This window comes from Phragmites australis, chromosome 10, assembly GCF_958298935.1.
Source record: "Phragmites australis chromosome 10, lpPhrAust1.1, whole genome shotgun sequence".
NCBI classification, from domain to species: Eukaryota; Viridiplantae; Streptophyta; class Magnoliopsida; order Poales; family Poaceae; genus Phragmites; species Phragmites australis.
Genome location: NC_084930.1, coordinates 33,268,205 through 33,283,117, shown reverse-complemented (window position 1 = coordinate 33,283,117; position 14,913 = coordinate 33,268,205). Strand labels below are relative to the sequence as shown.

At 48.2% G+C, this 14,913-nt stretch overlaps 2 protein-coding genes across 2 annotated transcripts; both read left to right on the top strand.

Moving 5' to 3' along the window:
* Window positions 1-3,493: 3,493 nt before the first annotated feature.
* LOC133883254 (pectate lyase-like) lies at window positions 3,494-5,198 on the top strand. Its single transcript, XM_062322527.1, has 3 exons — window positions 3,494-3,746; window positions 3,853-4,498; window positions 4,606-5,198. Exons 1-3 carry the CDS (start codon window positions 3,547-3,549, stop codon window positions 5,068-5,070), a joined length of 1,311 nt encoding a protein of 436 aa, XP_062178511.1. The 5' UTR covers window positions 3,494-3,546; the 3' UTR covers window positions 5,071-5,198.
* Window positions 5,199-8,333: 3,135 nt separating this feature from the next.
* Window positions 8,334-9,852, top strand: LOC133883335 (pectate lyase-like). The gene is made up of 2 exons (XM_062322631.1): window positions 8,334-8,658; window positions 8,754-9,852. The coding sequence occupies exons 1-2, from the start codon at window positions 8,447-8,449 to the stop codon at window positions 9,850-9,852; spliced, it is 1,311 nt and encodes a 436-aa protein (XP_062178615.1). The 5' UTR covers window positions 8,334-8,446.
* Window positions 9,853-14,913: the final 5,061 nt, after the last annotated feature.

Genomic DNA, 14,913 nt, shown 5'->3' with positions numbered 1-14,913 from the left:
CTTCTTTATCAACATTTTCGTTGATTTTGAAAGTATAGGATCGAGAATGGTGATTAGATGGGTAAATAGATGTCTTAACAAATTTCTTGTAAAATTGATAGTTTTTTTTCTATTCGAACACCTAACGCACCTCTACAAGAGAATCACATCATAATGTAACATAAATACACAGCATAAAAACTACACGTGCATAGAAATTCTGGAAACTTTGGAGAAAGATCAACAACCAAACTAAAAGATTCAATAAAAAGTGGGTCTCATGATTGAAATCAAATACTAGGTTTCACAGCAAACCAATTCATGACTCATCCTCACACAAAGGTTGAATCTTAAGAAAATATCACTCAAGGAACAAGATATGAACACCGAGTAAAGAAGATCTCCAAGATGATAGTCTAAATGTAAGGAAATTTAAGACCCTATCACATATGTATGTGTATGTGAATTTTATGTCTTTAACATCAAGAAGAACAACATCCCAATATGTTAAAATTTTAGCTCAAAATAAAAATAAAATCAACACTGAAGAAAAAAAAAACTTGCACATAAGGCAAGTAAACTAAGAGAGAAACTAGGATGAGAGGAATTTAAGCATATGAAACAAAATAAATTTTATTACTTAAAGAGATCAACCTTATTTTAAGCGGATTACAAAAATTTTCCTTTCAAAACTCTCACTTATTACATAGGCTAAGCACATGTCCTCCTCTCCTCTAAAACCCTAGCACGGTGCTCTTATATGGATGGCACAAGGAGCTCAAATGGCTGGTTCATCCTCTTATATAGCCGTATCCCCTCTATTTATAGGCCTAAGAAAATTGACCCTCAAGTTTTCTAGCTTTTTTCTAAAATATTACTCTCTTGTAGTACATTTTTACCTATCATCGAGAGCATTTTAGTCTTTTTTCTTCTCCATTCATCAGACGGTCATGGTGCCTTTATGACTTAGCTCTGCCTCAACGCAAGCTTCACAATGGTGCGATATAATCCTCCCATGATTTTGAGACCAAATCGCGAAACCCTAGCACACTTCTCAAAGCGTGACTAGTCGCCACTTGCTTTCACCTGAAGCAAGCGTTCCGATGATGACGCATGTCTTCCGTCTTACGATCTTAACCGTCGGTAAGTCTCTCGATCCCTCGAGGCGCCTTGTCACTTGCATCGACATCTTATTTGCTTGACTTTGTCAACACGCCATCTTCATCCTTCGTTTCATGCTTTTCTTGACCTGCATGTGTATAACTAAGATCACCGTTGACTCCGCACGACCCTCCATGATTGTCCGACACCAAACAACCGCTTAGCCCCGATCACTCGTCGTCGATCACCAAGTTACATCTGTCAAGTCACCAAGTTGCTTTCGGTGATCTCATATCCATCACCGGATAATGCGGTGTGTGTCAATCCACCGAACCACCTTTCTGCAACCTCTCTGTAACAAAATATCCGGTGCATTCTCTGGTATTCACAATCTCAGCACTGGACTATCCGGCATATATAATCAAACTTGGCATCAAAAATGTCCTCTCTACATAAAATACTTCGGTGCTCTCAAGGTCAATCACCGAACCATCCGGTTTTGCTTTTATCTCTACTTCAACGCTGAAAATGCTCCGGTGCTACCCTCTCGTGTAGCCACCACACTCACCGGACCTTTCGGTGCATTGATATCCGATTTCACCAGAAAAATTGCTCTCTGCAAGAAATGGTCCAGCGAGTATAAACTGCCCACACCGGAACTTCCGTGAACACCAAAACATCCGACGTTCACATCAAAACTTCCGGTGTGTGTAATTTTTCTGCGTACAAATAAGAATTCGCAATCAAATACCGCCAACTTAGACATGAACAAGAACAAACATCCACAAACACATACTAACAAAATTTAAAGCACATTAACTATTGTCAATACTCATTATATACAAATTAAAGTACTTCTCTACTTAGTTTGTTAGAAAGCAAATTGGCGCTTTGATAATTGCTCGGTTTGGAAAGTTCTCCGTTCCTTTCCTCTTAAATATTCCAACAGAAATAAATGACTACCCCTTTGAATTCAGGATGAAGGCTTTTATCTATTTTCTTTGTTGCGGTATGCCACCAATCTTTGAGACTACGGTGCTGACAGAAATCTGGTAATTTTCTCAAGCTAAGACAATTGGATAATTCCTTCCAGACCTCCGCCGTGAACAACAAAGTGTATGGGAGTTTCATCTTCCTTTCTTCCTTTTCACATAGCTTACAAACTTGATCATGAAGTCATCCTCTTTTGTTCAAATTATTCGCTGTTAGTATTTTATTTTGTACGAGAACCCATACGAAAATTTTGCACTTAGATTCTGTTTTCACCTTCCAAATTGGATTATCTTTCATGTTGTACCTTTTGACTGCCCCGTCCTCCCACCCCCCAAATTGGATTTCTTTCATGTTGTACGCACTTTGTGTCGAGTATTCTTCATTGCTCGTCCAACGCCATTGGATTTTGTCAGCTACATTCGGTGCACTCGCATTTCAGTTTGGTGTTGAGTGCAACTGAATCTGAATTTCCGATCCAATCGCAGTGAAGCTACGCCAAGCTTGCTTAGCTCCTGGCACTTGAGCTCAGCGTTTGGCTGAGCAACTCGAGCTCTGCACCCCCGACTAATCACCATGGCGGAGTGATTTGGTGCCACTCCACATGAGAGCCACGACGCAGTAACGCATGAATTCCTCGGAATCTATTATCTTAATATTTGAGTGCTAAAAGTATACAAAAGGTTTCTTCGGAATTGATGAAAAAAGAGAAAAATCTAAATAGTTGATTTCTGGATTTTAATGATAACCATTAGATCTTCAATTGCTGTGATTTACCGAGTATAATTAGGAAAACAATAATACTACAATAACTCATCATACCATCTATATAAACTATTTTTCCCACATATATATATCAGGTCTTCCTACACAATCTAGCATATATGACACAATATACTATAATTACTCACGACATATCTAATAGTAAAATACCAGGTCTCTCCACAATCTGACAGACTCTACCTACAGATAGAATTTTGATTCTGTTTGACACAGTAGCTGTGACTGGTTTGGACGATTACACAGATGGATCCTGCAGACTAGTTGCCATCTTGAGCCATTTCAAAAGCTCTCCATTTGTGTCTGTCCATGTCCATCCATGCAACAGCCCAACGAGCGGCGCCCCCGGCCAGCGCTGCGCTGCCCGGTCGGGCCGAAACGGGCGAGCGGCTACGCGCGCGCGCGGCGCCACGGATCACGCCGGGACGCACGTACGCCTCCACTCCTCGTGCTATAAGAACGACGCCCCGAGCGCCCCCACGAGCACCTCACCGCGCCGGCTCGTTCCTTCCTTCCTCTCGCTGAAGTCCGTTCACCCGGGAGGGCTCAGAAACCGGAAGAATTAAACCTCTTCGGCCTGAGCCCCTTCCCGCGGCGAGCCGGCGCACGTCGACCATTCCCCGGGGCTATTCCAACTCCCGGCCCAATAACTAGGACCAGTGGTACTGTATACCCACCGATCTGAGGTGAGCAACAATGGCGGGCACCGTCGTGAGGAGCCCCCTGTCCATCCTCTTCTACGTCCTCGCCACCGCCGCGGCAGCGCAGGCGGCCAACGTCACCGCCGATGAGGAGTACTGGGCGAAGCGCGCCGTGGAGGCAGGCTCCTACAACCGCGGCGCCCACGTCAGCGACCCCATCGCCACCATGAACCGCTTCAACAACGACGTGCAGAAGTGAGTTCTTGCTTGCCCATTGCAATGCAACGACGCGTCGTTCACTCTTGGAATTTTTTAGCTGACGGTGTGAGCTGTGGCGTGGCGCGCGCGCGCGCGCATGCAGGTCCACGGCGGCGCGTCGATCCCTCCGGAGGAGGTACAAGGGCCCGTGCGTGGCGGCCAACCCCATCGACCAGTGCTGGCGGTGCCGCGGCAACTGGGCCAACAACCGCAAGCGGCTGGCGAGGTGTGCCATGGGCTTCGGGCACAAGGCCACGGGCGGGCTCGCCGGCAAGATCTACGTGGTGACCGACCCGAGCGACGACTTCCTGAACATGATCATACCCAAGAAGGGCACGCTCCGGTACGCCGTCATCCAGGACCGGCCGCTGTGGATCACGTTCGCGCGCGACATGATCATCCAGCTCAGCCAGGAGCTCATCGTCAGCAACGACAAGACTATCGACGGCCGCGGTGCGCAGGTGCACATCACCGGCGCGCAGATCACGCTGCAGAACGTGAACAACATCATCATCCACGACCTCCACATCCACAACTCGGTCCCTCACCTCGGCGGCCTCATCCGGGACTCGAAGCACCACTTTGGCTTCCGCGGACAGAGCGACGGCGACGGCATCTCCGTCATCGGCTCCAGCAACATCTGGATCGACCACGTCTCCATGTACAACTGCTCAGACGGGCTCATCGACGTCATCGACGGCTCCACCGCCATCACCATCTCCAATGGCCACTTCACCAAGCACGACCACGTACGCACGCACGGCTTTACACTGTGCAATCACCCTTGTACCATCTTGTCATGTTGACGCCATTGTTGATCGACGGAGTTCGTTGCTGTTGCTCCGGCAATCTTCAGGTGATGCTTTTCGGGGCAAGCGACGACAGCGTCAAGGACAAGATCATGCAGATCACCGTCGCCTTCAACCACTTTGGGAAGGGGCTCGTGCAGAGGATGCCAAGGTGCCGGTACGGATTCTTCCACGTGGTGAACAACGACTACACGCACTGGCTGATGTACGCCATCGGCGGCAACAAGAACCCGACCATCATCAGCCAGGGCAACCGGTTCAGGGCCGTCGATGACAGGAACTACAAGGAGGTGACCAAGCGGGAGTACACGCCGTACAACGAGTACAGAGACTGGGTGTGGAAGTCGCAGGACGACGTCTTCCTCAACGGCGCCTTCTTCAACCAGTCGGGCGGCCAGAACCAGCGCGTCTACGACATCCTCGACTTCATCGCGGCGAAGAGCGGCCAGTACGTCGAAGCGCTGACGCAGTTCGCCGGCACGCTCAACTGCCGCGTCGGCAAGAAGTGCTAGAGTGCCAGAGGACGGGACGAGACCAAGACAGATCGACGCAAGCGCATGTGTAAAATCCATGTCAGATTGGTGCTCGATACTTCGATTCAGGTGCAAGTAGGCATTACAAGGTTGTGTAACTCTTGTATATGGATGCCATCCGCGTGTAATGATCAACCACTGCTTGCCTGCCAGCATGGTCCTTGTGTGACACAAACGGCGTGGTTTTTGTGGTAACTGTGGCAGAACTTTTCACGGCCAAAACCATGTGTTCACCGATTTCATACCATGACATTTGAGCTCCGGCTAAGTTTTGGGGTTATACTACGGGGTTATAACTCTTTGTTCGTTGCCCGTCTGATTTTTTTCTAATTAATATAACGAGCAGTCCTTCTACCGATTTCATTAAAAAAAATAGTATGGGGTGCTTGATCTGAGGGGTCTACTAACGTTGGAATGGGGTGGCCGATGATTTTGAGATGACACATTCGTCATACTTATACTATGTGCTTAAGCGGAATGACACAGTGATGGACAAACCCATCCATTCCTTAAACCAAACAAGTTATTTTGGTTCAGAGTTAAATGGACCGGTTTATTCAACATCACATTCCTCAAACCAAATGCCCATTAGTGGATGGTGCCAGATGGCAGTCGACATTGGCACGATAATACTAAAGACTTTATTTTTTTAAAGAACCGGCAATGCCAGCTTATATATTAGTAAGGAGAAAGTAGATACATGCGCCAGGGCGTAAATACAACCAAGTCTCCTGCTCAGCAAGGATTGCCAAGCAATACAGAACAGTAAACGATTCTCACTACTAAGAGAGCAACCAAGAGAAGCTAAAAACTATTCCAGTAGCTGATTACTCGCCGGAGGGAAGATCAACTAAAGTGCTAACATGCGTCGTAGCAGCTAAATATGGCCAACTGAGCTATGTCTACTGGAGCGATCCGAGGTACGGCACTATAGGCACGGCTCAGGTACGAGGGTAGATGGGTCGAGCTGGCATGGCACGGCTAATCGGGTCGTGCTTGGACTGACACCTCGGCACGATGGGCCGGCACGGTATAGCTCGGTTTAGACGGGCTGACACGGACACGGCCTTCTTGATGAAAGTATGGAACCACTGCTCACGCGAGCTAGAGCCGCAATGGCCGCATACACCTTTGGAGGAAGCGGCGTCTTCTGCATCTTCAGGTAGACCTGAATGGCCTCATCTCCTGTTGGTTCGCCGAGGTTGATCAGGTCCTGCCGGGCTAAGCGGTGTTGCGCCCTTTGTGCCACCGGCACCAAGGATGGTCTGGCCGCCTGTCAAGAGCTGTGCCAGGCCCTCGGTTCTAAGCACCGAGGCGTCCCCAATCAAGGCCGTCCTGCAACTGGCTCGCCGCCAGAGTAGTCGGGCGTCATGGAGAGCAGCATTGGACCATATCGTGGCTTTTCGGCTGCTGACGTTGTCGCACCTGCTAATACTAAAGACTTGGTATTGAGTGGAGTTAGAGGAGGAATTTCAGTTACGGTTGGGAGGTATCCCACGGTGTCAGATCGCAGCATGCCATGCCACTGTCCGTGGAGATGGGCTGCCACGCTTGGCGCATACCTTTGTCATCGAGAATGTGAAATTCTAAGGCCCGAGTCTAGCTCAGTTGACAAATGATGTGAATGTATATAAGATCATCATTTAGTTTTTTTCGATGTGAATTTAGATACATATTTGTTTTAAATATAAAGCTGTCTAATTCTTTCTAAGTTGGTCTATTTTTTTTTTTAATGTGGAACCCTGCATCGCATATTGCATTGACCTGTTAGGTGAGACTTTCAATTTTGGATTTGAAAGTTTTATGTATCTCACCGGAAGTTATAAAATCTCAGCAAATATTTTTCAAATTCAAGTTGAAAGCACCAGTTCGCCTTGATTTTGTATTGAAGGTTAATAAATCGGCACAAAACATCAGAACAAAATTAAGATCAATTTTTTCCCTGAAATTCACAAAACATCATTTTTCCCAAGTTATAATTTCGGTGGAGTGGTTGTCATAATAGAAATAGCGAGGTTCTCACGAATGTACCATGTTTTTGTCAAAATACTTATATAATTTCGTATTTTATTAGGCTTTGATCATCTATTGCAATAGAAATGAATGTCAATCTTTTGTCTTAGAGACCATGTTTATTTCTTCAACATCACTTTACTTTACTAAAGGAGGTACTTTTCAGTATTTATACTCAATGCACGTAATTTTTTTTCTTTTTTGAGATGCAATGTATGTAGCTAGTACTAGACTACTGGTGTTGACTAGGCGTCACGGTGTTTTTCTAAGAACTTCAACTTTCTTTTAAAAGCGACTGCTTGAATTTGATCGGTTTAGGTACAAAATGCCAATTGAGTTATAATATTCAGATTAGTATTTTCTAAAACCAAATAAATCGAATTGAGAAAAGTTGGGGTGGTAAAGTACTTACACAATATTAATTTACAAAGAAATACATCATTTACCTGCATAATCATAAATTATATATGTGAATTATGATTTTGTACAGTATATTAGTCCGAGTTAAAACAATGCGTGTAGAGCTAAAATAGCCGAAATGGTCGAATTTATTGCTTGCTTCATCTCGGTTCAGTTTGGTTAATTAGCTTCACTTTGCTCACCCTACTTTATTTCTCTTCCATTATTACTCTAGTAAAATACTCGACAGTTTGGACAACACACGGTTCAACATGTAGTTTTGACCACTATAATATATCTATTAAATCTAATAAATTTATAAGATTATAAAAATATTTTTCAAGATAGATATACATGCAAACTAAATATTTTGAAATTATTGATAGTCAAAGTTTACAAAAGTTTGATTAGAACTTTATTCAAAATATTAAGTATTTGTGATTGGAGAGAGTAGTTTGTTACTACTGAAGAGACGCACGAGCGCTTATGTTCATTCCGTCTCTACAGTTTGGTTCAGCCATTGATAACTCAGATACAGAGCTTGAACACCCTGCGACGCACAACTCAGCTGCCCTTCATCCTCCTTGCCATCCCCTAATTCCAGGACCCAACCAAGCCTAGCTAGCTAACCCTGCACGCACCAAGCCACCAACCATGGCGTGCATGCGCGCGAGGCTAGTGGCTCGCCTTTCTCCTCGCCCCCAGATTCCATTCTGAGCAGCAATGGCGTCCAGCCATGACCCTCGAGGTCAAGCCGCTCTATATATGTACACCTGAAACCACCACAACACCGCACCGCGTGCACCTCGCCGCAGGGCCCAGAGGTGTCGTCGTCCGTCCGCTCACCCGGGAGAGCTCAGAAAACCTTCGAGAGCATACATCTCCTGAGCCCCTGCCCGCGGTGAGGCGCCGGACGGCCGGGCCGGCGTCTACACCAGCCACAATGGCGGGCTCCAAAGACGCGAGGAGCCCCCTCCTCATTCTCTTCTACGTCCTCGCCGTCGCCGCCACGGTGGCAGTGGCGCAGGCAACGAACGTCACCTCCGATGAGGAGTACTGGGCGAAGCGCGCCGAGGAAGCCCGCGCGTACAACAGCGCCGCCTTCGTTAGTGACCCCATCTCCACCATGAACCGCTTCAACAAGGACGTGCTGAGGTAGTGTATGGTTTAGCTGCCAAGGCAATGCCAATCGGTGCGCGCGCTGAAACTGATCTACAACGGTTGGCCTGTCCGTGCGCGCACGAATGCAGGGCCACGACGCGCCGCTCGCTGGCGAAGTACAAGGGTCCGTGCATGGCGATCAACCCCATCGACCGGTGCTGGCGCTGCCGCGACGACTGGGCCAAGGATCGCAAGCGGCTCGTGCAGTGCGCGCGGGGGTTCGGGCACAAGACCGTCGGCGGCGTGGACGGTAAGTTCTACGTGGTGACGGACGCGAGCGACGACGAGATGATCATCCCCAAGAAGGGCACGCTCCGGTACGGCATCATTCAGGACCGGCCGCTGTGGATCGTCTTCGCGCGCGACATGGTCATCCAGCTCCGGCAGGAGCTCATCGTGAACCGCAACAAGACCATCGACGGGCGCGGCGCGCAGGTGCACATCGTCGGCGCGCAGATCACGGTCCAGAACGTGGAGCACGTCATCATCCACAACGTCCACATCCACCACGCCGTGCAACACAGCGGCGGCATGATCCGCGACTCCAAGCACCACTACGGCCAGCGGTCCCGGAGCGACGGCGACGGCATCTCCATCATGGCCTCCAGCAACATCTGGATCGACCACGTCTCCATGTACAACTGCTCCGATGGGCTCATCGACGTCGTCAACGGGTCCACCGCCATCACCATCTCCAACGGCCACTTCACCAAGCACGATCACGTGATGCTGTTCGGGGCAAGCAACTCGAACCCGCAGGACAAGATCATGCAGATCACCGTCGCCTTCAACCACTTCGGGAAAGGGCTCGTGCAGAGGATGCCAAGGTGCCGGTTCGGGTTCTTCCACGTGGTGAACAACGACTACACGCACTGGATCATGTACGCCATCGGCGGGAACAAGAACCCGACCATCATCAGCCAGGGCAACCGGTTCATCGCCCCCGACGACGTCAACGCCAAGGAGGTGACGAAGCGGGAGTACACGCCGTACAGCGAGTATAAGGAGTGGGTGTGGAAGTCGCAGGGCGACGTGATGATGAACGGCGCCTTCTTCAACGAGTCCGGCGGCCAGAACGAGCGCAAGTACGACCAGCTCGACTTCATCCCTGCCAAGCACGGCCGATACGTCGGGCAGCTCACGCAGTTCGCCGGCACGCTCAAGTGCCTCGTCGGCAAGCCGTGCTAGGCGGGCTTCGTTCACATCGCGGGATCGAGGACAGAAGAGATGCTGAACCATAGCTTGTGGATGGGTAGTATATGTGTACCTGGCGTTACAGGCAATCACATATGCAAATGCAAGCGTGCAATGCAATGCGGCGCGAGTTATTGTACACTATGAAACATGGTGAAGTCTGTGCACGTACACTATGAAACGTTGCAAGTTACGGCCCCTCGGCCATCGACGGTGTCGCCACCCGCCTCGTTGCCGCCTCCGACTTCCACCGGCTGCGGCCGACGGCCAACTCGCCGCCTCGCCATGCCACCCTTCGACCCCCCCCCCCCCCGCCGCCGCCGCCGCCTCATCCCCCGCCCATGCTAACCTCTACAGCGCCTCCAAATTTGAGAAGAAGCGAGCCGTGGGGATTAGGGAGCGATGCTTTCTGAATCCAGCTATACCCACGTCTCGACTCATCATCCTACTGCTGGATAAGCAACGGACTCGGATCCTACCCCGACACGGACAGACACCTCGCGTCCCCCGACCACAAGTAGATACCCACGCGCGAAAACGAAGACACGGATGCTGCTCAGGAGCATAGGCTTCTTTCCACGAAAGAACTGGAACTCAGAAAACTCTTAAAGAATAGAGTAAAGGCGCTTGCGGTTCTTGAAAGGATGCATGCCAGGCAGCATTCTCGTTGCGTTCACATCAAGAAATCGGATGCCAATACTAAGTTTTTCCATATCAAAGCTAATGGAAGGAGGCGCAAGACCTATATTCAATCTCTTCAGGCCGAGGATGGAGTAGTGTGCGCACATCATGACAAAGAGGCCGCGGTGTATAAGTTCTTTATTGATCACCTGGGCAAAAGCTTTACGCGTCAACTCACTCTAAATTGGGAAGGCTTAGGGTACCACCAAAGAGACCTTTCAAGCCTTGAAGTCCCTTTTGTTGAGCAAGAAGTGTGGGACACCATTAAATCCATCCATCCAGAGAAAGCTCCAGGCCCCGACGGTTTCATTGGGATGTTCTATCGGAAATGCTGGGGGATCATAAAGGAGGATCTAATCGAAGCCATCCAAACCTTCTACTTGATGGGATCGGATAAATTCCATTTGATCAACAAGGCTAACATAGTTCTCCTTCCCAAAAAAGCCGATGCAATCACTGTGTCTGACTGCCGCCCCATTAGCCTTATAAGTAGCCTGACCAAAATCATCACTAAAGCGCTTGCAAACAGGCTTGCACCCCATCTTGACAAGCTAGTGCAAAAGGGTCAAAGCGCTTTCATAAAGAGAAGGTCCATTCATGATAACTTCCTTTTTGTGCAGAATGCGATTAGAGATTTGCACAAGCGCAAGCAGCCGGCATTGTTCATCAAGCTTGACATCTCGAAAGCTTTTGACTCTCTGAGCTGGCCGTATTTACTTGAAGTGCTCCAACATCTTGGGTTCGGACAAAGATGGAGAGATTGGATCTCTTACCTCCTGGCAACCTCCTCCTTGCAGGTCCTGTTAAATGGAATCCCGGGTAAAGCTTTCAATCATGCTAGAGGTCTCAGGCAGGGTGATCCACTCTCCCCGATGCTTTTCATCCTGGCCATAGACCCTCTTCAGATTATCATCTCCCGCACCATGCAACAGAACATTTTAATGCCTATTTCGCCTCGACTTGCAAGGTTCAGATGTTCGCTTTACGCGGATGACGCAGCGATTTTTGCAAATCCGGACGAGCAAGAGTTGTGTGCACTTCAGAGTATCCTTTTTGCTTTTGGGCAATGCTCAGGCTTGGTCACTAACTTATCCAAAACAGAGGTGCACCCAATTAGGTGCCAAGGATTACCACTACAATCCATCCTTCGAGGTTTTCCTGGGAAATTGGGAGAATTTCCTTGCAAATATTTAGGCCTACCTCTTCATACAAGAAATCTTCGCAAGGTAGATGTGCAGCCTCTCATAGATAAGATTGGAAGCAAACTCCCAGGATGGTAGGGCCGATTTTTCTCTCTCGCGGGCCGGGAGACTCTGGTCAAATCGGTCCTCTCTTCTCAACCAATCTATCACCTAACAATACTGCCTTTGCAGAAATGGCTCCAAAAGAAGATTGACAGAATTAGAAGAAGCTTTCTTTGAAGAGGAGAAATCCCGGAGAATGTGAAGGGGGGAAGCTGCCTGGTAAATTGGAAGACGGTTTCAAAACCAAAGAAGCTAGGAGGTTTAGGGATCTTAGAGTTGGAAAAGTTCGCAAGGGCACTTAGAATTCGGTGGCTCTGGCTGGACTGGCAGGATCAAGACCGCCCTTGGAAGGGTACACCAGTACCGTGCAATAATATAGATAGGGCGCTATTCTATGCCTCGACAATAGTCTCAGTGGGGAATGGAGAGAAGACAAATTTTTGGTTTTCTTCTTGGTTGAATGGGCAAGCCCCCCGAAATATCGCACCTCTCATTTCCAAGAAGTCCCTAAAGAAGAACTTCTCGGTAAAACTTGGCTTATCTAATCATCATTGGCTACGTCACATCCAATTCTTGGAAAATGAGGACGAGTTGCAACAGCTGATAGTTCTTTGGTGCATGGTGCGGGATATTGTGCTGCAACTTGATATTCCGGATTCTATTATTTGGAGATGGACAGCGAGTGGAAAGTACACTTCTAGGAGCGCATATGAGATCCAATTTGTGGGCTGCATTAAGAAGGGTCGATGGCACAAGTTGTGGACAGCCAGAGCAGAACAGAAAAGCAAAATGTTCTCTTGGATTCTTTTACAAAACAAAATACTTACCGCTGACAATTTGGCAAAAAGGAATTGGCCACACAACCAAAGCTGTCAATTGTGTGATCAAGAAGAAGAGACTGCTGTTCACTTGTGTAAGGATTGTGTCTACACTAAGGAGGTTTGGATGCATATCTCTTCTTAGATGCAATTTCTTACCTTGCCAAGGTTTCAAAGCTTCCAATCCATAAATGGATGGTGGAGTGTTGCCTCAAAAACAATTCCCAAAGAACGTCGGCGAGATTTCAACGGTGTTGTTATCTCCTTTTGGTGGAATATATGGAAAGAGAGAAATCGCAGAATCTTCCAATCCAAGAAGCTGGAAGCCTTCGTGTTAGCACAGAACATCAAGGATCAAATTGCAGAGTTTGCTCTTGCTTCCTCTGCTGCTCTTTAGCTTCGGTGCAGCTCTCCTTGTGGCGTTTTCGAGGCCCAATTGCAGACCCTCTAGGTGGTTGGTCCGGTAATTCATTCTTGTAGGGTGTTGTGTTGTAACCCTGTGGTTTCCCTGGGCTGACCTGCTGTCGCTGGTCTGGACACCCCTGTGACGGGTGGCTGTATTTGTGATGAACCTTTTTTTCTCCTTCTCTAATAAAATGGCAGAGCTCCTGCCTCCTTTCTAAAAACGAAGACACGAATCAACCAACCCGGGCTTCTGCACGTCCTCGATCTATGGCATCATACCTTCATCGCCATGGACGCAGACGACGATTTCCCCGACCTGTCGCCGGAGGAAGAAGACCTCTTGATCGCCCATCTGCTGCAAACGCCCCACAGCTTGTCTCGGGCCGATTTTCACGAGCCTAGCGAGGACGAGGAGTATTATCAACCCTCCTTCATCTTTGCAGATGAAGAGGACGAGGGCCCCTTCCCCGTCCAGTCGCAGCCAGAGGCGGAGTCCATGGCGGCGGTCGCGGCGCTCGAGACGGCGGAGGTGCCAGCCGACGACTGCTGCCCGGTCTGCCTGAATGACGAGGCGGTGGCGACAGCAACGGCCGCGTGGAAGCGGATCGCGGCGTGCGGGCACCGGTTCCACGGCGCGCGCGTGGAGCCGTGGCTAAGGGTGAAGTTGAGTTGCCCTGTGTGCCGGCGCCCGGCTGCGGTTGCTTCTCATCAGCGCCGGCGGAGCTCCCGATCGATATCCCGCCGATCGTTGAGGAGTTCCTTGAGATTGTGGATTACGAGGAGTCTAACAGGTATGAGAATTGTTCGCGGTGGAGCGAGTTCATGAATTCTTCGCGAGTGTCGCGGACGAAGGGTCAAACTTTCAGTCTCTATATCAATAGAATGTCCAAAGACGTTAATAATATATATAACTATTTTATAAATATGAGAACTTATATTAAGTCTTACTCGAATCCAGGTTTCACCAAAAGACTCTAACTGCTTAGTTCAAGAATAGGTCATGGAGAGTCTTTTTTATGAATCATGGAGAGTTTCTAGTCAAGGAGTTTAAACTGAATTTGCAAAAAACGGAGTTTAAACTGAAAAATTAAGCACATGTCAACTAGAAGAATCCTGGATCAGTTAGGAGTATTCACGATCAGTTAGGAGTACTTCGTGAATGCGATGGTCTAAAGACTTGCACACACCACCCTGAAGTGGTAGGAGTGGTTGTACACAAGTAAGTCCAAACATTTTGTTTTCTTGCAGATTGAATTCATCGTGGTAGGAGTGGTTGTGCACAAGTAGGTCCAATCTTCGTGTATAATTTTTCGAAGATATTCCTAAGCACTTTTTGATTGACATGTTTGCCGTTGGTTTTGTCTGTTTGCTTGAACATAGGGCACCATGCACTTGCATACGCCATAACTTGTTGAATATACATTTTTTGTTTTGAAAATGAACCTTTACTAGATAGTCAAGGATGGCCAGATGCGCTATTGCCTATTAGGTGTTTCGAAATTTCGGATTTGAAATTTATAATCCATTGTTCTATTGTAACACGACGCTAGAAGGTAGGAGCCACTTCCTTGGTGATTCTAACCCAATTTTCCGTGAGGTCTGAACCCATGAACTCCGCGCGCGCGCTGTAAGAGCTTCTAGTGATCCGAAGACACTCTAGAATGGGAAATGCAACTCTACTTGCTCTTATATACACACAGTCTATCTCGACCGTCTATTCCTCCCACCAGATATTCATCAGTCCATTGATTCAATCACATATCTTATTTTTTTCAACTACCCTCTAGCATGAATCTCAATGCAAATAAACAGACCTGATAAGCCGTGCATCTGCATGCCAGAATCTGACTCACCCTACCGAATAAGCTACGGACTTCAATTCGACTCTGACCCCAATACGACAGACG